The sequence below is a fragment of the Homarus americanus genome, unplaced genomic scaffold (genome assembly GCF_018991925.1).
Source record: "Homarus americanus isolate GMGI-L3 unplaced genomic scaffold, GMGI_Hamer_2.0 scaffold48406, whole genome shotgun sequence".
Lineage (NCBI taxonomy): Eukaryota > Metazoa > Arthropoda > Malacostraca > Decapoda > Nephropidae > Homarus > Homarus americanus.
Window position 1 is genome coordinate 4644765 of NW_024753828.1, and position 26319 is coordinate 4671083.

General features: G+C 38.2%; 1 protein-coding gene across 6 annotated transcripts; it reads left to right on the forward strand.

The window, feature by feature from the left end:
* The first annotated feature begins 627 nt into the window (after positions 1–627).
* LOC121855549 (protein mono-ADP-ribosyltransferase PARP12-like) lies at positions 628–24363 on the forward strand. 6 transcript variants are annotated; one of them, XM_042350541.1, is made up of 6 exons: positions 628–745; positions 4006–4152; positions 12767–12861; positions 13253–15660; positions 17211–17357; positions 21873–24363. In XM_042350541.1, exons 2-6 carry the CDS (start codon positions 4017–4019, stop codon positions 22108–22110), a joined length of 3024 nt encoding a protein of 1007 aa, XP_042206475.1. In that variant the 5' UTR covers positions 628–745; positions 4006–4016; the 3' UTR covers positions 22111–24363. The 6 variants fall into 6 exon arrangements, with proteins under 6 accessions (XP_042206475.1, XP_042206480.1, XP_042206481.1 ...); XM_042350543.1 differs by having other exon boundaries at positions 702–854; XM_042350545.1 differs by having other exon boundaries at positions 702–854; positions 13307–15660.
* Positions 24364–26319: the final 1956 nt, after the last annotated feature.

The following is a 26319-nucleotide window of genomic DNA, read 5'->3' on the forward strand; positions in this document are numbered from 1 at the left end:
CCGCTTTTCCCTGTCTGTTTTCTCTCATCTTACTTAAGGATTAATAAGTCTATTAATACCACAGACAATGAATTATTAGTAAATTTAATCTCATTTTCATTTGGTTATATATAGATAATATAGGTGGAATTGGTATCACTGAGCACACCACGCAGAAGGAGGAAGTACCAAGGATTCCTAGAAGATATTTGTTGAAGAAGAATAAGAATGTACCTAAAACAGTATTACTCTGGATAAATACAAATTTAACTACAAAAGTCTTCTGTATAATAAGAGAACAAAATTAAATTATAAAATATCTACAGTATAAAGATTATGTTCGTTTAACTAATGTTACACTTTCGCTATAATTCCCATACTACCTTCCTCTTAGTTTAATTTACGAGAAATACCCATCATATTTTTTTTATAAAGTTAGTTGATTTACTTGAAATTTTTAAGTTTCGTTGTTGCTAACGCCCACTTAGCTAAACAGGTGCCAGATCTTGCCAATTTTATCCCCTTATCAATGAATGGAATTTCTTTTTTTCTAATTTAGCAACTATTGGGATTAAAATTTTATTCAATGGACTTTGTGAGATAAAGATGTGAATTATAATGAAAATAGGTTAATTTTAGTATAGTTAATGAAGTTGTATCGGCAGCTGTGTGTGAGGCAGATCAGGCAGTGGCCAATGTAGTCGACTGGACAGAAAACTTGTGGCACCGTAGACACGTTCAGTACGAACTTACAAGCTCTATACGGGTTAGTTTTTCCCGTCATATACTGTTCACGTTTAATACTTCTTTATTACTACGTATATAAGTGTGTGTCTTTCTCCAGCAGCAGCATTGTGAGACTTGTGTTATAAAAGGTAACAGAAAATCGGGGATAGTGTGTTGATAAAGTGTGGAATTTACAAACAACTACGCTTGTTCACCAAGGCTTATCTGTGTGTGTCAGAACATGACGAAATTAGGAACTATCAATACCTGCCATAGTGTTACACTGGATGACACCCCCTCACACCTGAACAAAGGATTGAACCCGTAACAAAGGAAGTGTAAGGTACTGAAAGTTGAACAAGAACAACTCAAAAAAGCTTTTATAAATTGTTTAATGTATCGTAACAGCAGCAGAACTTTATTTATAAATATATTTTTGTTACGGAAGTGCTATATGGGACCACAGAGTTACACAGACGTATTGTATAAAGCGAGTAGCATATTAATATCGCCCCACAAACTCCTTTAACAAGTTATTTTTATCTACGTTAATTTTTCCCCTAAATGATGATGCAAAAGGCTGTAATAACTGCAGAGGATAAAGTACTACCGCCTGGGAAGATATTGGAAGAATAATGTGTTGTCTAATGGTAGACCCTGCTGCCATATGTGACCAAGTCCCAGGTTGCTCATCTGACTTTCTGTCTCATTTACACACAATTACAGGGTCTCAGTTGTTTCTTTTATTGACAACACAACATACATATATTTTTCTCACTTTTGATTTTTTTTTCATTTTTGCATTTCTTTATTATTATTATTATTATTATTATTATTATTATTATTATTATTATTATTATTATTATTATTATTATTATCATCATCATCATCATCATCATCATTATCATTGTTATTATTACATTTTCGCCCCCCAGGCCCCGATGTGGGTCAGTGACCTGTGCCTGAGTGGGCTAATCCCTGTAAAAAAAAAACACCACGGAGGCTTGAGTGATTCTGACCAGGATACAGCTGAGGCACTGAGCAGCTTCTTTTCCTCGGTGTTCACAAGAGAGGATGTGATTAACCTTCCTGCATTTGAGGACAGACGGTTCGACACAGCACTGACCCACATTGTGTTCACAGAAGAGGGTATTAGAAATAAACTGTCCAGGCTAAAGGTCCATAAGAGTCCCGGCCCTGACATGGTGCAACGAGCTTGCAGAGCCCCTGAAGATCCTGTTTTGTAAATGCCTGGATGAACAAATGGTCCCCGGTGAATGGAAAGTGGCTTATGTGAGTCCTATCTTCAAGAAGGGCGATCGTCACTCCACGAACAACTATAGACCGGTGAGCCTGACCAGTATAATATGTAAAGTACTTGAGAGTATTATCAGAGATGCCGCGATGGAACATCTACTACGAAACAACCTTGTAATGGATTGCCAACACTGTTTTATGCCAGGCCCTCCTGCTTAACATAATTGCTCGAGGTATTGGATATTTGGACCTATATTCTGGAACGGGGTGGTAACATCAACAATACGAGTACTGTATATACCTATATTTTGCCAAGGTTTTCGACAGTGTACCCCACGAAAGGCTGAAAATCAAACTGAAAGAGTACGTAATTTGGGGAAATGCCCTAGCGAGGATAGAAGACTTTCTACATGACCGCAAGCAGTGTGTGGTGATTAATGGCACGAAATCAGCATCTGTACCTGTCACAAGTGGGGTACCACAGGGCAGTGTATTGGGCCTGCTGCTGTTTGTTTGTTTCATAAAATGACATGCCTGACGTACACTCCAACCCTACAAATCTTTGCCGATGATGCCAAGCTATTTTGGGAAATCAAGAACCATGCGGACTGTGAAGAGCTGCAGAAGGATCTCTGTGAGCTCCAAGAATGATCGAAGAAATGGCTGCTGAGATTCAATGTCACGAAGTGTAAGAGGATGCACTTGGGGCATACCAACAGTAAGGAGGTGTATCATATGTCCCAACGGGATGAAGAAACTGCACTATTTGAGACTGAATGTGAGAAGGACCTAGGTGTGTATGTTGACAAAGAGCTGAAGTTCTCGGGCCATTGCGAGAAGAAGGTAAATCAGGCAAATAAATTATTGGGTCTTATAAGAAGGTCGTTCAGATATCTAGATGGTCCGTCCCTCATAACGATCCTCAAGAGTGAAGTGCTTCCCCATCTGGAGTACTGTCACCCCGTCTGGTCCCCGAGATATGCTAGGGACTGTCAGTTGGTTGAAAATGTTCAAAGGGGGACCACCAGACAGGTGCCTGTGCTTCGACACCTCAACTACCCTGAGAGATTGGAGCGCCTGAACTTGCCTAGCTTATACGACAGATGGGCAAGGGGCGACCTAATTGAGGTGTATAAGCATCTCAAGGGGCGCTACTCAGTCGAGTGTCCTTACTTGGAGCTGGCGGACGCTACTCCCCACAAGGGGTCACAGCTCAAGATTGAAGAAGCCGCAAGTCCAGAAAACTATGAGGGCAAACTTTTTCGGAGTGAGAGTTGTGAACTCTTGGAACAATCTACCAGAAGTGTTGTGACGGCACCTAGTGTGAGCTCTTTCAAGACCAGACTTGACCAACACTGGAGCAGGATTAGGAGCCGGTACATGCCCAGTACTTGCCAACAGTGCGTAACAAAGACGTGACCGATCGCCCAAGCGGCTAACGAGCCGATCAATTGGTGAAGAGGATAAAAGATAGTGTAACATAGTGAGTTGCGATGGTGTAACATATTGAGTTGTGATGGTGTAACATATTGAGTTGTAATGGTGTAACATATTGAGTTGTGATGATGTAACATATTGAGTTGTGATGATGTAACATATTGAGTTGTGATGGTTTAACATATTGAGTTGTGATGATGTAACATATTGAGTTGTGATGGTGACCTCATCAGGAGGCTGTGTAGGGCCTGTGTAGGATTCCTCCATCTCCCATGGCAATCTTATCCAGGACTCAGACTAGACTTAGATATGTGGAACTCAAATACAACACTTTTTCAGTTTACCCACAATACCAAATAGTTGTTCCTCTTTCTAGTTTTTGGTTAACTATAAGACTATCGAGTATAGGTACTGTACTGTATGTTTGTGTTATGCTATAGCATGGTGTGTTTTAGGGGCTGTGCATGATATCCCGCTGTACATGTCTCTTTTGCCAATAACCACATGCAAGAAGCTATCCTTAGAACCACATATTTAAAGCTGAGTGCCTACCACTGTAATGAAGCACATGATGCATGTATTAATTTTTTATTATCTCACTTCCAGTGATCTTCATAATGGGTGACCAGGGTGGCAGGAAAGGCCAGAGTCGACAACAAGGAAACAAGGTTGATGCTGATGCTATTAGATTTGAGGAAAGAGCCAGAAATCTTGAACGTGCAGCTAAGGATATGCAGAAAATGCTGAAAGATAGTGAATATAATGAGTATTTGTACAGTCAGACCATATACAGGAGACCTGTATAGGAGTACAATTATAATGCAATTCCCCCCCCTTCTTTTTGTCTTGTTTTTCCCTTTAAACCTGATCAAACTTCAGAACAAGGTGGAAAAATTGGTAAAATATTGTACAGGTGGTCAGAAGTAGCAAAATGGTGAAGTCATTCAATCCTGGACACTGACCTTCTCCCAGCCTCCTATTTTTAAACCTGTGTATGGTCCTTCCACTTTGTCTTAAGGTTAACAACTGATGCAGAAATTCACATATTTTTGCATCTTTTAAAGGTACAAAGATACGGTACTGTACTGTATTTAACTGCACATAATCTATACTTAAAATTATACATTGAATCCTTAACTGTAACAAGAGGCCATAGCCCGCCTCTTCCAGCTGTGAATTTCAGCAGTGAGGTAAGTTTTGTATGCTACTGAATACTGTAGTGCAATCTTCTACATTCTGTTAGTAATTTCTTGGTGTATTCCAGTTGTTTGGAAGCAGAATGAAGATAATTTTCCTTTGCTTGAAGTTGCTTATTTGTCAGGTTGACCTCATAAAGAATGTTACACCATACAGTCAGAGAATCCAAAAAAATTTAAAGTGCATTTGCAAGAATGTTTGCATCGATGCATGCTGATGATCCTGTAAGTGTACAGTAGTGTCATCAGCAATTTCAATAAGTGCATCACAGATATCGCCAATCTTATAGCAAAGGGGATTTTAGGCGTCAATACAATCCTCCATCTTGTTTCATGGTATAAGAGAACATCCCAGGAACATGGTGAAGCTGAGAAAAATACTGTACATAGTTGTGCCGTACTAAATCAACCCCTCAGGATGTGAGGAGGCTGGGACAAAAGCAGGGGGATAAGCCTCACCCCCTCAGGATCACACTAGTGAGTGAGGAGGAGAAATGGGAGGTTATTCGGCAGGCAAAAAACTTAGCAAGGAGCGAGGCATCTCGGAGTGTATTCATTCACCCAGATCGCACAGTACAAGAAGCTCCTGCAGGGCTTGAAGCAGAAGAGGGAGGAGTCAAGGAGGAATGGGGACAGGTGTACATGGGTTATATTCAGGGGGAGGGTAGTGGAAGCAAGTGTGCCGACACAGAGCCAGGGGGCAGCAGCGCACCCTCCACCCGCTCTACCCCCTATCTGGGAGTTGGCACCAGCCCCGCCTACCAGACAGGAGGAGGCGAGCGCCGTGTAAACAATGACATTTCTAACCACACCCTGCAAAATACAGTGTACTTTGCAAATGCTGCAGCTTCTGGGAATGGAGTGGGGCCGGAGTTACTACTAAGAGCAGAGACATTACCGAGAACAAATTCTAGTTTGAATGTCATGTACACTAATACTGACACGTTTCTTGATAAGAGAGAGGAGTTTTAAACACTACTGAAGGTACACCAACCAGATATTGTAGTTGTAGAACTGTTGTACAAGAAGAGGAGAATCGACCCAGAGGAATGTGAGTTCAATATTGCTGGATATGACTCATTTACAAACCTTTCTCAAGAAACTTGCAAGAGGGTTGTGGTTACCGTATGTATGCTAGGCAAGACCTTAGAGCCATCTAGGTGAGGGTACAGGAAGAGGATGTTTTTGAAGAGTCCAAGTGGTGTAAAATTAAATTAAAGGGAAGGGACTTACTTATTGTCGAGTGTATCTACAGATCCCCAAACTGTGGCCCACTAAATCAAAGGAAGTTAAGAGCCTTAATAGACAATGCGGCGATGCTCAACCCTAACCACCTCCTTATCATGGGGGACTTTAACTATGGCGACATCGACTGGAGAAACGAGTTCACCCCAAGAGACTTGAATAACCCTGCTACTTTTTTTGTAGAAACTCCGAGAGATAATTTTCTGTTCCAACATGTTAAAGACCCGACACATTACAGAGGGGAGCAAACACCTATGCTAATAGACCTCATCATAACAAATGAGGAGGGTATGGTGGCCAAACTGGAACATCTAGCCCCAGTTGGCACCAGTCACCATGTAGTGTCATTCAGATTTCACTGTTACCTAGTTCATGATAAAGCCAGGCCAAAGTGCAAATATTACAAGGGAAATTACAATGGGGTGAGGGAAGAGATGAGGGGTATCCACTGGCCTGACTCACTAGGGCACATGAAAACAGACACTACGCTGAATATCATAACTAGTATATTAAGTGACTCATTTGATCGATAAACATGTACCCAAGACCAAATCCTGTGCCTCTAGGAATACTAGGGGATCCCTACACATGAACCATGTTGCAGTAGACAAAGTTAAGAAGAAAACCCAGAAATTCAAGATGTGGGTAAGGTCAAATGATGAGCAGGACAGGAGGATGTATGCAAGAGCCAGAAACCAAGCAAAGGTAGAGTGTAGAAGGGCTGAAAAGGAGTTCCAGAGGCTGGTTGCAAGCGAGGTCAAGTCAAACCTAAAGGCGTTTTAACGCTAAGCAAAGTCAAAATTAAAAATGCGAGTAAGAGTATCAGACCTGAGGCTTGAAGATGGTAGCTACGCAGATTCTGACCAGGATGAAGCTGAGGCACTGAGCAGCTTCTTTTCCTCGGTGTTCACAAGAGAGGATATGATTAACCTTCCCCAAGGCTGAGGACAGATTTGCTGATAGCCAGTGACTGACCCACATTATTGGTGTTCCGTGAAGAGGGTATAAAGAAGCAAACTGTCGTGCTGGGGCAACCCAGTCCTGGCCCTGACATGGTGCATCCCAGAGTGCAAAGAGAGTTGTGCAACGAGCTTCCCGAGCCCCTGAAGATCCTGTTATGTAAATGCCTGAACAAAAGGTCCCCAGTGATTGGAAAATGGCTTATGTGAGTCCTATCTGCAAGAAGGGCAATCGTCACTCCACAAATAACTACAGGTGAGCCTGACCAGCATAATATGTAAAGTACTTGAGAATATTATCAGAGATACCATGATGGAACATCTACTACGAAACAACCTTGTAAAGGATTGTCAACTCGGTTTTATACTGTGGCGCTCCTGCTTAACACAATTGCTCAAGGAATTAGATATTTGGACCCATATTCTGGAACGGGGTGGCACATAATATCGACACTATATGACTAGATTTTGCCAAGGCTTTCGACAGTGTACCCCACGAAAGGCTGAAAATCAAACTTGAAGGGTACGGAATTTGGGGAAATGTCCTAGCGTGGATAGAAGACTTTCTACATGACCGCAAGCAGTGTGTGGTGATTAATGGCACGAAATCGTCATCCGTACCTGTCACAAGTGGGGTACCACAGGGCAGTATATTGGGCCAGCTGTTGTTTGTTTGTTTTATAAATGACATGACTGACGTTGTACACTCCTCCATACAAATGTTTGCCGATGAGGCCAAGTTATTTCGGGAAATCAAGAACCAAGCGGAATGTGTAGATCTGCAGAAGGATCTCTGTGAGCTCCAAGAATGGTCGAAGAAATGGCTGATGAGATTCAATGTCTCGAAGTGTAAGAGGATGCACTTGGGGCATACCAACGTACCTGTCTGGTCCCCGAGATATGCTAGGGACTGTCAGTTGGTTGAAAATGTTCAAAGGAGGGCCACCAGACTGGTGCCTGCACCTCGGCACCTCAGCTACCTTGAGAGATTGGAGCGCCTGAACTTGCCTAGCTTATACTACAGATGGGCAAGGGGCGATCTATTTGAAGTGCATAAGCATCCAGGGGCACTACTCAGTCGAGTGCCCTTACTTGGAGCTGGCAGACGCTCGCCCCACAATGGGTCACAGCTCAAGATGGAATAAGCCGCAGGTCCAGAAAACTGTGAAGGCAAACTTTTCGGAGTGAGAGTTGTGAACTCTTGGAACAATCTGCCAGAAAGTGTTGTGACGGCACTGAGTGTGAGCTCTTTCAAGACCAGACTTGACCAACACTGGAGCAGGTTCAGGTACATTCAGGAGCCGGTGCAAGCTCAATACTTGCCAACAGTACGTAACAGGGATGTGACCGATCGCCCAAGCGGCTAACGAGCCGATCAGTGGCGAAGAGGATAAAAGTAAATAATGTAAACCCCGAAGCAACATCTGGCACATAATTTACAACTAAATTCAGAGAATGCACTGCAAGGAACTAATAATACACAAGGGTTAATGTCCTTCGTTCTCTTTTGCACACCAATGTGTTTACTTTTCATGTTGTTGCCGTTATCATAAGCCTGGCCATGAAAGTTCTCCAAGCATAATGACATTCCTTCAAATTGATGAAGGATGCTTTCGGTCATGAAAGCATCAGATGTATCCCTTAATGGAATGAAACCAAAAAAATATTCACTTTTCTTTCTTTTTATTATTTTTTTTACAGGGATTAGTCCACCCGGGCACAGGTCACTGACCCACATCGGAGCCTGGGGGACGAAAATGTGATGATGATAGTTATAATTCATAGTTTAATAAAATTTATAATAAAAAATAGTTAAAAATAACATAATAAAAAATAATAATGATAATAATAACACTGTAATAATAATAATATTATTATTATTAATAATAAAGAATACGAAAATGAAAAAAAATCAAACGTAAGAAACAATATGTGTACAGTATGTTGTGTTGTTAAGGTAAGAGAAACAATTGAGACCCTGCACTTGTGTGTAAATGAGGCAGAAAGTCAGATGAGCAATCTGGGACTTGGTCACATATGGCAGCAGGGTCTACCATAGACAACACATTATGCTTCCAATATCTTCCCAGGCAGTAGTACCTCCCTGTTTGGTAGCTGCCTACTACCTCAGCAGTTTCCATAAATGCAGACTTAACATCTACAAAGTGAAATATTATTGTCATTTGCTCAACAACGTGTCCCACATCAGGTGTACAGTCCAGCACTATCGAAAAATACTTTACAGAATGAGCAGCTTGCTGAGCCTCTGCATGTGCTATTACAGGGGCATGTTCTACTCCTACCTCAGAATTTGTTCCATGTTGTAAACTGTCTTGCTCTTCATGCTGTTGGCAAAGATATTTCAGCAAGGAACCCCCTAGTTTTGATTGTTCTTTCTCCCTTTCAGCTTTCTGTTTACGATACTGAGCTCCAGATAGACACTTGTTATCTACCATGCTGAGATACAGAAATTATAAGAAATAAAAATATATTCTTACTAAGCTGAAATAGGATTAAATAGAAATTATTACTGTACTAGTAGATGGCCTATTACTACATTTAAATGCCATACTGGATGGCTTTTGGTAAAGTGTGATTTATCACGACTGTATAAATTGAGTATACGGTAGAAACTGGTGTTAAAATGGGATTATGAGCCATGATCTGCCTTGTTATTAGCAGATAAGTCTGGCATATAATGTATAAAAAAATGCTTTTACTGGTGTAAAACTTCTGCAGATTTTAAATGCATGTTGTCTGGTGGACACAGGAGTGTTACCTCTGTAAAGGCATTGGAAAAATGCTGTATAATGCAGTCCATTTGTTCAGAATACTTGGTAATTACAGTACTGTATAATACAGTTTATGAATTTGATTTTCCAGAGAAATTTAGTTGGTTACTATTCGGTATTTGACTGTGGCTGGACTTCAGTATACAAACAAATTCAGTACACAAGACTGGAAATGTAAATTGCCTGTAGTATTAGTTGAGTTTGGGTTTTAATATTATTTTGCTCGTAATATTACTGTGCCATTACTGGTGGCACCTCTCACAGTTCAGTGGGGGGAGGGAAGGGGATAATAGCAATCAGCCTACAATGTCATGAAATGCAAGAGTCGTACTAACAGTAAAGAGGCGTATCAAGTCCCAACGGCATTGCTGGAGGCCCCAAATGTGAAAAGGACCTGGGGTATGTCACCAGACTAGTGTCTGCACTACAGCACCTCAATTACCCTGAGATATTAGAATGCCTGCAATTGCCGAGATTAAACTATAGGCAGGGAATGGATGACTTAATTGAAATTTATAAACATGTCATAGGCTAGTATTCAGTTGGGTTTTCATACCTGGAGCTGGCAGATGCCTGCCCCACTAGGGGTCATAGTGTAAAGTTGAAGAGGCCACAAGTTCAGAAAATTGTCAGGGATAACTTTTTCAGAGTGAGGGTTGTGAACTCTTGGAACAATCTGCCAGAGAGCATTGTGACAGCATCAAGTGTGAGCTCATTCAAGACTAGACTTGACCAATACTGGCAAGGATATACTTTTACTTTTTTACTTTTATCCTCTTCGCCACTGATCGGCTTGTTAGCCGCTTGGGCGATCGGTCACGACTCTTTTCCTTTATATTCTTCACCAAAAGGTCATTTCGCTAGCCGCCCGGGCGATCGGTCACGTCTCTGTCACGCACTGTTGGCAAATACTGGGCATGCACCGGCTCCTGAATGTACCTGAACCCGCTCCAGTGTTGGTCAAGTCTTCTCTTGAAAGAGCTCACACTCGGTGCCGTCACAACACTTTCTGGTAGATTGTTCCAAGAGTTTACAACCCTCACTCCGAAAAAGTTTGCCCTCACGGTTTTCCGGACTTGCGGCTTCTTCAATCTTGAGCTGTGACCCCTTGTAGATACATTCTTGAGCTAGTACATGCCCAGTACTTACTAACAATGCAAAACAGACGTGACTGACTGCCCAAGCAGTTAGCGAGCCAATCAGTGGCAAAGAGGATAGAATTAGAAGTACAGTACAGTGCAATACTGTATAGTAAAAGTAAAAAAGGAGGAAACTAATACCTGGAGAAAACCTGCCACTTTTAGTACGTTCACACTGGATAACACCACTCTTACATCTGACCTGGGCTAGGGATTGAACCTAATTACACAAGTGATAGATATCTAACTAAGAACTGAAGAACTGCCCAAATGATTAGTATGGTAATTAGTGGTGAAATAATACATACATACATTACATGCATGGGGTTTCCTGTTTTGGGGGCTTCTTAGCATCCCGGGATTCTGGGACAAACCAGGATATTTCTTGGGATCCCGGGATTTCCCGCATCAGGTGATATTTGTACTAACTAATGCTAACCCTATACTTCATTAGTGTAGTATCTGTAGATTATTTGATAGGCATTGATTTGATAAATTATATTACACTGATGCGAAGTTCTCTATATTAACTTGCATACTTGTGTAAAAATAGGTACATAATATAATTAAACAAGCAAAATTTTAATTAATCTCAATCTGTTAGCCATAAAAGAAACTCAAAGACATTTGGAATGGCATTCAAAGTTAGCTATTATGAAAAATAAGAATTCTATATTTCATGCCATTTGGAAGCCACATTCTACAAAAACCTAAAGCAAACACTTGAATGACCTGTGAAAAAAATAATACTGTAGCATAAAATCATTTGTGCACACAAGCCACACAGTCACGCACACATTAAAAGTTGTCCATGAAATAACTCTTCAAGAAACACAAACAGTCAATCTCATTCTGTTAACCACAAAAGAAACTCAATGATATTTGGAATGACATTCAAAGTTAGCCATTATAAAAAAAAAATTATTCTATGCCATTTGGAAGCCCTACTCTACAAAAAAAAACTTAAAGAGAACACTTGAATGACCTGTGAAAAAAAAAGGAATTTAGAATCATTTGCACACACAAAGCCATGCACACAACTAATAGTTGTTCATGAAATAACTCCTCAAGAAGCACAAACACTCAATACTGCGGTCAGTGAGCCTTGTTCATAGTTTTGTAATAAATAGGCTAGCAGCTGAAAATGCCCTTCTGGTTTCAACTGAAGTTGGTGGTACTGAGATGAGGGCCTGGAATAGTTTCTCTAAATTATGTGTTCTCTCTCCTGTTGCCTCAAACACATCGAACTCTTTCCTAATATGTTTGCATTCATACACCTTTCTACTTTTACTCTGAACCTGTTCTATTGCTGCCTTGAGTTTATCTGTGAGTGTCATTTATTCTTCTACAGATATTTCCATATTATCCTTAGCTGGTGGCTGCCAAAGCATTTTTGTATTTTACACATTGCAAATCAGAGATAAGGAATAACAATAGGAATCCCGGGATTTGAACCAAATTCCCGGGGAAAAAAAATAACCACACTTAAGCCAGGGATCCCGAGATCCCGGGAAGGAAACCCTAATTACATACATACATATTCCTGTACTACTAATAAAAAAAATTGAGTGGCAATCAAGTAATACCACTTAATATCTAGAGCACCTGTATGTAGATATTGATCTTAACTTTTCTGCAATATGAAAAGTATGTTGATGTAGTACTGTACATGTACAGTATACAGGGGTATTGGTAGTACAGAACAGTGGTAAAGCTCAGATCTGTCACCAGTGTGCCCTGGATTCAAGCCCTGGCATGTGGCAGACATCAAAAGTATGTTATTCAGTGTGACCCAACCAAATATGGCAGGTTTCCTCTGGGTAGTTCTGTTTCTTTCAATACCAAAACATACAATTTAAAGTCTTTGTTTACCATAAACTACACTGTACTGTATATGAAGTGTACATTAATTATTTACTCAGCAGGCTGCAGTAGAAGCTGGTCTACCATACTGGATCACCAAACATGAGAGTAATAAATGGACATTTGAACTATGTTTTTTCAACTGATGAATTTAAATTGATTATTTTTTATAGTTGCCATAGAGAAGACCAAAGGCGGAGCCTCCCAGAAGCCCCCTAACAAGACTCCTAACAAGCCCCCTAACAAGCCTCCTGACAAGATGAACAAAGTAAGCCAAGACATAAGTTTGAAGGAAAGATTAAAGATTTCATGATTATATGAACTTGTATAAGTTTATACTGTACTTGACAGAGTTAAGTCTAAACTGTTCACTTGTGCTTTATGGCATTTTACTGTCAGTCATACCATTTACACTACACGTACTGTACTGTACAGCATTTTAGTATAAAATCTATATTTTTTATCAATTTTGTTTTCTATGTCACTAAACATTTTATTTATCACAACCACCTGATGAAATTATGATGACAAAATGTGTTATACATACATTATTGAAATACAACGCTGTAATCTGAAAAGAAAGATCAATAAAATAATTTAATCTTGCAGATTTGAATATATTAAATGAACTTTGTGTTTTCATTCAAAATCTGTTTCAGGAAAGCAGAGGAAGTAAATCCCTGATGAATTTAAACTTTAGTGCAAATAAACAGGTAAAGGGAAACCAAGGCCCACCTCAGGCACAGCGAGGAGGCAGTGGAAGAGGAAGGGGCAGAGGATATGGAGGAATGCATCAGAACGTATCATCACAGCAGCAACACTGGAACAGACACAATGATGGTCTTTTGGGTCTTCCCCCATGCAATCCAAGTGCTCCTAAATTATATTCTGGATATCATGGTCCAACTCATCATGAAAACCGTGGTCCTCAGCATTTTCAGGGCCCAAGACCTCCATATTATCCTCCACAAGGACCACATGCTTATGAAGTACCACAATATGATTTTCCTTCACACTTTGGAGAACCTCCACCTTCATATGAAGAATCAAGTAGAAAAATGCCACTTAGGTGTAGCAGCTCTTTTGATTGCCCCCCTCAAGTGCAGTCAACACCTGAAAAGCTGCCGCCTCATTGCCAAGGAAAATACAAGAAAATGGCACCACCCTCTAGATCAGTTGTTGAAGAATTGGTGAAGGCCATGACATTGTTTAAAGGGCAGTGGTGCACTGCTGAGACCCTCAGTCGGCAGGTTCAAAAAAGTGTGGAGGAACTCATGGAAGTGGTGAAGTCTTGTAAGAATATATTTTCCTTTATGGAGGGGAAAAATGGGGTGATGATTGAGCTTGTTCCAAAAGTGAACTTATGTTCAGCCCACTTGTCTGAGGAAGGCTGTCTTTCTCCTGGTTCTTGTAAGAATCTTCATCTATGTAAGACATTTGTAATGGGATTTTGTAATGCGGGTGCCTCATGCCAGTTTGGGCATAGATGGGAAACTGATCACAACAATTCTCTACTTTCAAAGTTGCATTTATCTCTGATTGATAAAAATGATTTACGTCTCGTGATCAGAAAGGTCTGCAGAGGAAAGGATTCCCCTAAAATATGTTATTTTTACAATGATAAAAATGGATGCAGGAACAATGAGAAATGCAATTGTTTTCACATCTGTAAAGATTTTGTAGTGAATAGAGGAAAGTGTTCTGTGTCAAATTGTTCCCTCAACCACAATCTCTTCACCGACAACTGTAAAAGGCTATTCAAGCGTTACGATATCTCCATCAATGAGTCCCCACGTGACATTTTGATAAAATTAATGTCATTAACTCAGGATGATAACCAACAGTCTTCTGCATCAGCCAATGTGAATACTGGTGATGCCAAGGATGAAGGCAAGAAGAAAGCTCAGAAATCAGAACCTAAAGATAACAGTAAAAATGATGCTTCAACAGTATCATCTGGAAAATCAGCAAATGAAGGGGAAAAGAAGGGGAAAAAATCTGCTGAAAAGAAAGAGGAAGACAGTTCATCAGATAGTGACAGTGATTCATCTTCTGAGCAGAGTGATGCTGGAGATAGCCATAGTAAAGGCCAGAAAAAATATAAGAAAGAAAGAAAAGCTAATACTGAGGGTGAAAGAAAACCCAAAAAGAAAAAGTCAACCACTGTCAACTCGACTGATGTTTGTGGTGATGTACAGATACCAGAAGTATGTATTTTTGCCGTTAATGATAAATGTATAAACACCAAGAAAGGCTGCAAGTATCTTCATGCAAAAAGTCTTTTTCATTGGCAGTTTGAAAAGGAGAAAAAATGGTACAACTTTCGCGTATTTCAGTCTAAAGCTCTAGAAAATGCTTACAGGGATGTTTCCAATGGCGGTGTCCAGATACCTCCCTTTGACGAAAGCAAACTAGAGTCCTTTGCTAAAGACATGCTGATGCTTTTGGGAACTGAGTCATGGATGGCAAACTTCCAGGATATGACTTTAAACAATTCTTCAAGAACCAAACAACTTAATATCCGTCGATTGTCAACTCGATCAGCAACTGTGTCTGCAAGTCCAAAATCTACTGTTTTTGAATGGTACTTTCTTGATGAACAAGGCAAGTGGATCCGCTATGGTCAGGTAGATAGTCTTGGTAAACAGGAACTTGTGTGCCACATATCCTCAGAGGATATTGAAAAGCAATATTTATCGGACCCCACTTCGTCAATGATAATATGTAATGCTCATTTTAATTACAAATTGGATTTCTCACAAATGACTCAAATTAATCAAAATACAAACACTGCAAAGGAGATTCGGCGTCGTCCATCACGACTCTCTTATCAGAGACCCTCACCATCTGACTCGGTCCAGTCATCCCTTCCGGCTCACTGGATACCAATGGGAAACCATCAGACCCACTTTCCTGTTACTCTGGTTCCTAATGACAAAGAATTTCTGGAAGTAGCTGGACGTGTGCGACTTATGCTTCCCACTGCCAACATACAGAAGATTCAGAGACTTCAAAATCCATATTTATGGCACCTTTTGCAGAATAAGAAAGCAGACTTAAGTCAAAGGTATTTTTTTTAGTTTTTCTTTGGATTTGTATACTGTAAGTGCACAAACATAGGTTTACAGTGTTTCTATCCTGTTATAATTTCTTTTGTTGATATGTTGATTTATGGTATTTTCCTTTGCTTTGCCTCCGCCACTTATCAGCTTATTAAGGTCACACTAGACAACAACCTTCTCACATCAAACGCAGCTGGAAATTAAGACCCAGACCTCAGTTGTGAGAGGCTACCCTGTTGAACACTTCCCATGTTTAGTAGAGCCACACTGGTTATTACCCTACCCACGTCTATCCCAGACTGGGGGATTGAACCCAGGACATAGTAATTAGGGATACACATGTTGCTTCTGTACCACCAACACCCCCTATGTATGCAACTTTTTTTCATTGTATTGTTCCTTTTATACAAATATATCTTTAAAAATTTTGTATGGTACCAGCAAATAATCCTGTTGTACTGCTGCCTCAAAAGGTAAGAATATTTTGCTTTTTGTTGCATAATGATTGGATTGTTTTGCAAACTTGTGGATGGCGGCTTAAGTTTGTGAAAACCAGGAACTGGTAGGTTGTGTGGCTGCTGCATTTAAGAGGTTTTATTCAACTAACATATACAATTGTTATAGGATTTGCTGTATGAATACAGTGGTCCCTCGGTTAACGAGCGCCTCGGTTAATGATTTACCTTCCATAAGATTCTTAACTTCGGTTAACGAGCAATCCCTCGATTAACGAGTTTTTTACGAGTCGACTTCAACATGTTTTCACTTGCATTTGGCGGTCCACCAGCTGTAGTATTAGTCCGCCAATACAGTAATCGGTTTTAGGGCTTAAATTCCTTACTATTTTAGTAAATATCAAGAAGTTTATACTATTCAATAATTTTAAAAGTTTAATATTAACTTTTTTAGTCATTTTAACAATTATTGAACATAATTGAAGGTAAAGAAACTAGTTTCTGGCGTGCCATGCATCCTGTTAACACACCAGACAGGCGTTAGTCTCTCTGTTTTCAGTGGAGGTAACATCTTGCTTGAGACTCTCTTCAACTAATTCTTTTTTTCTGTGTTTCCAAGCAAATTATTGGTCATTTTGAAATATATTTTACATATTGACAATATATAATGCAGTGCAGTGTTGATTTAAAGAAAATAATCTTGAAATACACCAAGAGAACTAAAATTTTATGGGTGAAATGGCACCATGGGGTGACTTCTCTTCCACCCCAATGCCTTCTCTTCTCCCTTCTCCTCCACCCCCATTCTAATTCCCATCATCATCATCCAGGAGCCTTCTACATACACACCTCAAAGTAAGTGTACTTTTCTACCTTTTTTGTTGAATTTAGGCAATTTTCGGTGAGCTGGAACCAATTACTGGTACCCAAAAGCCCATTGAAACAATGGTTTCAGTTAACGAGTTTTTCGGTTAACGAGCAACCTGCTGGAACGGATTGTGCTCGTTAACCGAGGGACCACTGTATAGAGATACTGTAAATAATTAGTGATCTAAATTTTACATTACCTGTATATTACAAATGCTCTCCACTCTTGGCAGGTATGATGAAAACCAGTTGAATTTTCAAAAGCTGTTCTATGGAACAGACCCCTCAAAGATTGACACCATATGTAAGGAGAATATTGACTGGCAACATGGTACAACATTTCAACAGGACTATGGGAAAGGCGCTTACTTTTCCAACAGGTAAGGTGTTAGGCCAACCCCTATCTCTTTGAATTTCATCATAATTCTGGAAAGACCAATTTGTTATGAAAAGTAATTTTTACAGGTATTTGTTTTTATAAAAATATAACCTTTTGTGTCAAATCTTACAAGATGAAAGTCTTTGAGGAACTACAGTATTTTAATTAAAGATGATTACAGCATTTCACAGATATACAGATGTTGACCATTACCGTATATCTCGGCTTATAAGACGGAATTTGAACATTAAAAAAATCTGCCCAAAGTTAGGGGGTCGTCTAAACCACCAAGTATAAAATTCTTACCTCTTAAATATTGTGGTTTAGTGTGTCAAGAGTGGTGATGGAAACATCGTAAGCCACTCACAAGGTCTTACCACTAATTATTTTATACTGAAACTTACGTTTGGCAAGCCGGATTCAAATTAAGATTACCGGTGTATTAAAATAATAAAAATGTATTATAAACCTGTCTAACATACCATAAAAGAGAATTATACCCCTGTAATAAACACAGCTATCATCACACACCCCTCCCCATGCCCCCCCCCACCCCCATTTGCCAGTGAGGAGACAAGAAAGGGAAAGTGACCGCGAGATTGGGCTATTTTTAGTCGTGGAGGTGGTCAGTAATGCATATCGGTATATTTACTGATAATAATACTTCTCCTATAAATAATTAATTTAAAATTTATTTTTTCACAAGGAATATTCAGTAAATGACTGCATTAATTCTTGAAACTACTGACAGTTAAATACAGACGCTTAAGTGACGTCACTAGTGTTTACACTACACCAGCTGGTAACATTTGATGCCATTACTTGAAGTGAATTGGCCTTATTTTAAGTAACTAACCATAAATAAATACAAAAAGTAAAAAAAAGATCAAAAGTGAGAAATAATATACTGTATGTATGTTGTGTTGTCAAAGTTAGAGGAACAATTCAAACTGCAATTGTGTGTAAATGAGGCAGAAAGTCAGGTCAGCGCTGAACCTGGGACTTGGTCACAATTTTCATGATGCCATATGGCAGCAGGGTCTAACATTAGACAACACATTATGCTTCCAATATCTTCCCAGGAGGTAGTATCTACCTGTTTGGTAGCTGCCTACTACCTACACAATTTTTAGTAATATTACTTTGATACATGATAAATTAGACAATGAAAATAAACATCAAATTTAATTACCAAGACGCTTCCCATTGGCAGCTGTAAGAAGAGGGGGAGATGGGCTATTTATAGCCCGTCTTTGTGTCTGAAGTGACCAGTACCGGTACCCTAATGCACCATAAATAATTCATTTAACATTTATTTTTTGTGTATATATATATATATATATATATATATATATATATATATATATATATATATATATATATATATATATATATATATATATATATATATATATATATATTACATATAGATGTTTTTTATATGATTTTATCATTTCACTTCTTTGATTTTTTTCCCTCTGCCGGTGATGTCGGCTCAAACGCTATTTTAATTTGCCACCTGCTGACTGCCTGACTGCCTGTTTTAGCTCATAAATTCATACAATGCCAGTCAGAATATAATTTACATTGCTGGACTTCTTATAATTTGGTGATTTTGAATATAACATCATATATTTGCATTAGACATACAAATTTTAGATAAAATTTTCTCTGAGTAACTATATTTTCTTTTTGCATATATGACATTTATATCTCAGTCTTTGGTCCAGCAATGTCAATTATATTATCTAACTTTGGGTATTTATTAAATTGTGGTTATCACATCCTTGGGACGGTTGGTGGGGGTGGGGGGGAGGGAGGACCGACCGACCATCTGTTACCCTGTGAAGAATATTTTCTTTTTGAGAATATTTGTTTTAGCTCATAAAATTCATACAAATTACCGGTCAGAATATAATTTATTTTGAATTCTTATAATTTGGTGATCATTTTGAATATAAACATCATATATTTTGCATTAGACATACAAATTTTAGATAAAATTTTCTCTGAGTAACTATGTTATCTTTTGTGCAAAATATAACATTTATATTCAAAATATTCCTAGTCTTAAAAGGAATCCGTCGTATTAATTGTATTATCTAACTTTAAGTTTGAGGTATTATTTATTAAAATTCTGTAGTTTTCCCCAAAAATTTCAGAAGGGAAGAGCCAGCAGTGTGTTTGAAGAGGGAGGGAGTTGAGTCCATTATTTGATGGACATTAACTTGTGATCTTTATTTCTCTTTCTCTTAAGTATTAATTGTGTGCATGTACCATCATAAAATTAAGATGTTATTTTACTTAACATAGTTATGTTTCTTTAAAAAGTGATTTGAACAGGTTTATAGACCTCTGGAGTTCTATTATTTAAATAGTAGAATCTAATATATATATATATATATATATATATATATATATATATATATATATATATATATATATATATATATATATATATATATATATATATATATATATATATATATATATATATATACCCGGTATATGATGAGGTTAGGGACTTCAAAAAGCCATCATAAGGTGATTGATCATACAGTAACCCACACGTTATTTTTCAATTCGTAATTTCGGGTAGATATACTGTACATATTTTTAATTACTGTATTTATTTATTTATTTGCCGTTTCATGCACAAACAATCTTTCATACAGGATGTGGAAAAAAATAATTATAAGGTCAAAAACATTTCTTACATGCACCAGAGTTAACATAGAGTGGGGTAGAAATATGCAATGTCCCCCCCCCCTTTTTTTTATACATATCCCTATTACGTGCACACAATCATTTATACAAAATGTAAAAAAATATATATATATATATATAAATAATAATTATCATAAGGTAAAAAACATAAGGGAGTAAACATTTCTTTCGTGCATTTATCATACAAGAGGAAGGGACAAGCAATACAGCAGTAATGCGTGTATCTCTCACCATTGTGTCATGGGTTTGAGTTCTGGCCCAGACACATGTAAGAAGGGTGTTATTATTTTCCAGTGTGACCTACCAAACACAGCAGGTTTCCTCCTGTACTAACACTGGACACTACAGCCCACAACAAGAACTGACCAACTGCCTTAATAGCTAGTCAGCTGATAGGTAAAAAATTACAAATGAAATAAATAAATAAATTTTAGTTCTCTGTATGACATTGTTTCTGACCCACTCACTTAAAGAATTTGTTTTTCTGTGATGGGTGACTAAGCTGTACCTAATCCTCATACTGCGATCATCTTCAAACTTAATTTAGTTGTGCCAGCAATCCTATATATGACTGTACCTGATGGTGAATGTTGTTCATATAATCTCCACTATCACCTTCACCATTTGTCAATTTACTAGGTTGTTGGGCAATGATCAGTTCTGTGTTAAGACACTTCTGGTAAATACAGTAGTTAACAGTACAGTACAAGGCTCACACAGGTTCATGATTATACAGTACAATACTTAAAATACATTCTGACCAGTTATTACAACAGTTGACAACTCTTACTCCAAAGAAGTTAGCACTGACAATCTTTACTGATAACATCTTTAACTTGGAGCTGTGACATCTAGTGGAGTTGCCATCTGCTAATTCCAGATATGTACAGTTGACCAAGTAGCGCCCACTGAGGCAATTACTGTACACACTTACAGTAAATCACACCTTACTTTTTTCTTTTAGACTTAACGGTTGTAAATGTTTTATTCTGGTGTGAGTGCAGCACATATCCATGGTCTCAACCAGGTGGTACAAAGGTCTGTGACATACCTCTGAGACCAAACAGAATTAGTGATCCAAGTAAAATAGAGCTACATCTTTAAATACCCTTATTAGAGACAGTCCACCTATGTCTGTGTAAGATCTTTGTATTAGTCCTATTAGTCAGGTGCATTTGTCCCAATAAACTGAGAACTTCCTCACCTTGTCAACATTAATATAAAGGTCTGTCTTACATGTAGTTAAAGTTAGGGTTATTTCTTCATTGTCTTAGGACATGTGGTACACTGGTCTTACACCCAAAGTGCATCCTCGTGCATTTCTTAATGTGTGTGGTGGTGACAAGAGGCAGCATCTGGCATAGTGACCAATATTAATTTCAAAGATGTGAAAACAATAATATTTTATTAATACAGGTATAAATAAAGATAATCAAGTTACTGAGCTATTTATTAAATCAGACAAATTTTTTTGTATGAACTCCTGGCAAATGTGGCAACTCACTAGAAGGTGCTGGTACATGAATAAACCCATTTAATTCACATATTTTGGCTTCGGATTTTTTTTTTTTTTTACATAAAGTGTGCACACAATATTCTTTTATTTTGTTATTCAAATAGTAAAACAAATATTCAACTGAGTTTGTGTGTATGTGTAAGCAAATCTTGACTTAACAAGGGAAAACAGCCCAGTTTTTGATAGTCTGTACTGCACCTGTAGCCTGTCAACATAAATGATTGTTTTATATGAGATACCAATAAATTTATAACATCATTCTCATGTTTTCAGTGCTGCAGTTGCTCGCAGTCATTGTACTGTAGATGGGAATGGCCACTTCTTCGTATTATTGGCAGGGGTCATAATAGGGACAGTGACAAAAGGAACGCCAACTCTCACCCGGCCACCCACAAATCTGTCTACTGGTAAGCAGTACGACACAACTGTGGATGATGTGCACGCCCCAACCATCTTCGTTAAGTATGATAAGGGAGAGTATTATCCCGAGTATATTATAGAATTCTACTAAAAGGCAGTAACTACTGTACAGTATATATATATATTAAATGTGCTCCATGAATTTTGTGTCATCCTGGAACACATTTTGAATACAGTACTGTGTCAAACTGCCTCTTAAATCTCCCAGTGCCTTACAGTTAACGATTTTCACTAGATCTTAGCACCTAGTACAGTAATGGAAATACGTCTCACTCGTACAGTATAAATGCCTCCACCTTTCTGCCTACATACAGTACATGTTGCATGTTCTCTGTTTGTGTTTCTTTGTAAACCAGAGACGGTATAGTGCAGTAAACTGATATGTTTCAGTTTTTGCTCTGTAACATTGTTATATGTGTATTACAAATAAAGATAGATCTTTCTTGCGTGACAAGAACCAAATTTATAATAAATATGTTATGTATACCTTAACTGTTACAGTATTGTCTTTACAGGACTACAGTACTTTAGTTTTTACATAAAGTGAGCAGCTAAAAATGTTAAGAAAATTAATTAATATTTTGTTGACTCTGAATTGAGTTTAAGAAACGTATATATCTTTGGCTTTGGGAGAACCCTGTTGGTGTAAGAACAGTATTTGTACAACACACACACACACACACACACACACACCATACGCAGGGAGAGAGAACTTCGCTACAGCAAAGATAATTTTTTCTAAGTTAGTTATTAAAATGTTAATCAAGATATAACAAGTCGCTGATTTACATTGTAGACACTATATTCCCGGGGCACATTTTCAGTCGTCCTAACCCTAAGTTTTTCAGTGAACCTCATACAGTGAAGCTTTTCATTAGCATGAACCAAAGTAAAGTACTAAGTTAAAAAGTTAAATGGCAAGTTGAAATGGTATGTGACATTAAAGTACAGTGCAGGTTTAAAACAAGAGAAGTTTTCAGTCATTTTAACCTAACTTTTTCACAACTTCATACGGTAGAGCTATTCATTGTGTATGAACCAAAGCAGACTATTAACTTTGTGTTATAATAGCATACTGTACTGAAGTTCTGTATAGGTTAAAAATAAATGACATCTGTGAATACACATTTATTTACAAAAAAAAAATCTCTAAATGGTGAAGCCATGACACCACTCACAAGCAGCTGCCACACCACGAGACTCACCTCATAATTATTCTTTCTCCACTTTTCTTTAATAAGCATCACTTATACAATTAAAACAAAAAGACTCTCAGACTTAAACTAACCAAGTATGTCTAAATGCACATTGCTTTCCTCTGCAATGTCACTGTCAAGGTCACTCTCCTCCCCAGCCAGTCTTCCCCAGGTGTCATCTTGTCCCAAACCTCTCTTCACACTTCCTGAATTTTCATGTCTAAACTGATGGAAACATGAGATTTCTTGAGTACAGTACCCGCAGGACTGTTTGCAGAATGTTTTCCATTTATTTATTTTTTTTTTTAATAATGGGCTCAAAAATATTTCACAGAGCAGCACCAGTTGTTGTCACTGGCAGAATGCGTGAAACTGAATTTTGGCGAGCTGGGAGAGTGTAGGTGAGGCATGAGATTCAAACTGATGCTATATCAGACTTCAGCAACTTATATCACTCTTGTTCCATAATTATTAAACCACTTTATATCGAAATGGTGTAAATCAGCGAATGATTATCCTGACGAATCTGAAGATGGAGACAAAGAGGTTTTATCAAGATAAAAGTCTGTTTGCAATGTGAGCATTAGATTAAAGATAAAATACTGTACCTGTATAGCATTACCTGTAAATTGCAAGTAGATTACCCGAGGTAGGCAAGTATGAAGTTGTTTCCTGGGCAAAATGAAGCAAACTTTATAACTATATATTAGTCTGAGCTATTAGATTAATTTGGTGTGTCAATTGACATTCTGCCATGTTAGCATGTACAGTACTGTATTATTAATGTGCTGGTCGAGGCTGTAGGATGAATAAGGCCTGGATGTACCCATGGATATTTGTAAGATAACTTCACCTGACCCAATGTAACACATCCAGGTGTCAAATGTCAGCATCCAAACAACCATAAACACCAACTGAAGTCTACTTTCTGCTGGTGTGTATTGTTACTGTAAAGACTTATATTTTTGGGAGGAGGATGTAATAATGACTTGAGACTTTTTACATGGCCTGATGTTTCTTAATGTAAAGACTTATCTTTTTGGGAGGAGGATGTAATAATGACTTGAGACTTTTTACATGGCCTGATTTCTCTTAATGTAAAGACTTACCTTTTTGGTAGGAGGATGTAATAATGACTTGAGACTTTTTACATGGCCTGATTTCTCTTAATGCTGTACCGACAAGGACAGCTTGGTAATGTGGTCACTGAAGAACTATTTGATCTTATTGAAATGAATCAGGCTTTGCTGCTCAGTGCATTTTATCTTGAGAAAACTCTTGTGAATTGACTAATGCAGGAAAAAGAATCTTAAGAAATGCATCTCAGCAGATCTTTTAATACGGTATATATGCAGTTCCTCAATAATACATAATATTACCTTCAGTGTAGGGATTCAACACCTGACACATGCAGTGCTCAGTTAATTTTAACCCTTTCACTATGGGATACCTTTTCTAATAGTTTATTTGACTAATGCCAGAAAGTTTTATTCACTGGAGAGAGGTCCCCTGTACCCAAGGAGTAAATAAACTATCTCCACTGAGTGGTTTTCATGCTTGCAGTCCTGTACTCGGTGCTATGTGGCTCATGCGCTACAGTATATATACTGGTGCATATTTCATCACATCTTGTGTTGTATGGTGAAGGGATTATGCAAATTATCTCTACAGGGTGGCCCACAAGTAGTAATTAAGGGAAAAGAAAGGGTAAAACCTTTTTAATAAGCTTAGAAATATGAAGTGATTAATGAGGGTCCAAAACCAAACAATATACTGTACTGTAAATGGATCTATGAGCTTCCCTGTATAAGGAATCATTCTGTTGTAGTTTATTAATTGTCAGTTGTATCTTATATCATTTATATCTCTCGTACTTAAACTGTTAATTTGATCAGAACAGCTATTAACTCTTGATTAGAATTACTGTACTATTAACTCTTGATTAGAATTACTGTACTATTAACTCTTGATCAGAATTACTGTTAATTCTTGATCAGGATAGCTGTTAACCCTTGATCAGAACAGAAGTTAAGTTGATAGATTTTTACTTGTACTTTAGTTAACTTTAAGGGGTTGTAACATCAGGGGTTCAAAATTGGCAAGTGTGTGTGTTTAAGGATGTTTAAGTTTGTGTCTGACCCTAAAATTACATCTCTTGCCATATATGAATATTGAGGTGGACACAGTTAATTTATTTACCGTATTTCACGGCATATTAGACAAAGCCATATAAGATTCACCCCCCATTTTAGCTGGGAGTATTTAGGAAAAAATTTTAGTGTGTATTTTCCTCCTGTAGCCATAGTTTTCTTAAAACAATATATACAGTTCCAGGAAATATGAGGAATAAATAAAAATAATACCAATAATTAAGTTACAACAAAAAATGCTGTATTTCCAAACCAGTAAATAAAAGCCAAATGAAAGTCTAACACAGTCTACATTTGCATATACATCTGCACTCCCTCTTCACCATAGCAACGGTGATGCTACCTCTACTGATTCCCTAGCAACACACCCCCCACCACCACCAACCGCCCAGCTGTCCTCTCACTAAGCCAGCTAACCCGTGTGCAAAGAAGTGTACAGTACAGCTCCTCCCCGATTTACGACGGGGTTAGGGACCCAAATCCAGGTCGTAAGTCGAAAATGCTTAAAAAATACATAGAAAATCTAAAATGGATGTCTCTTTTTCTTCTCAGCACCACAAAACTCTCACTTATAAGCTTGCCAGCCATGTTAAAGTGAATTCCAAACAAAAATTTTGTCAGTACACAGCGCAATCACTGACGTTGGGGACTCGAAAATACGTAATTTGACAAAATATTGGTACGACTGAGGCGGTCGTAAGTCGGGGAGGAGCTGTATATTCCTTTTATGTGTTTGCCCTTATGACAAATATTTCTTTTACTTCTTTCACAGTCTGTATGTAGGATGGTGTGTGCATGTAACCGAGTAAAAATAAATGAAGAAAGTTACGTATATCTACCCTAAAATACGAGTTGAAAAGCAATGGCTTGGCCAAGTAGCTTGGTGGTTATAAAGACGAGTCTAACAAATGTAAATGTGAAAAGAAAGTTTAATGTAAATCTTAATTTTTATCA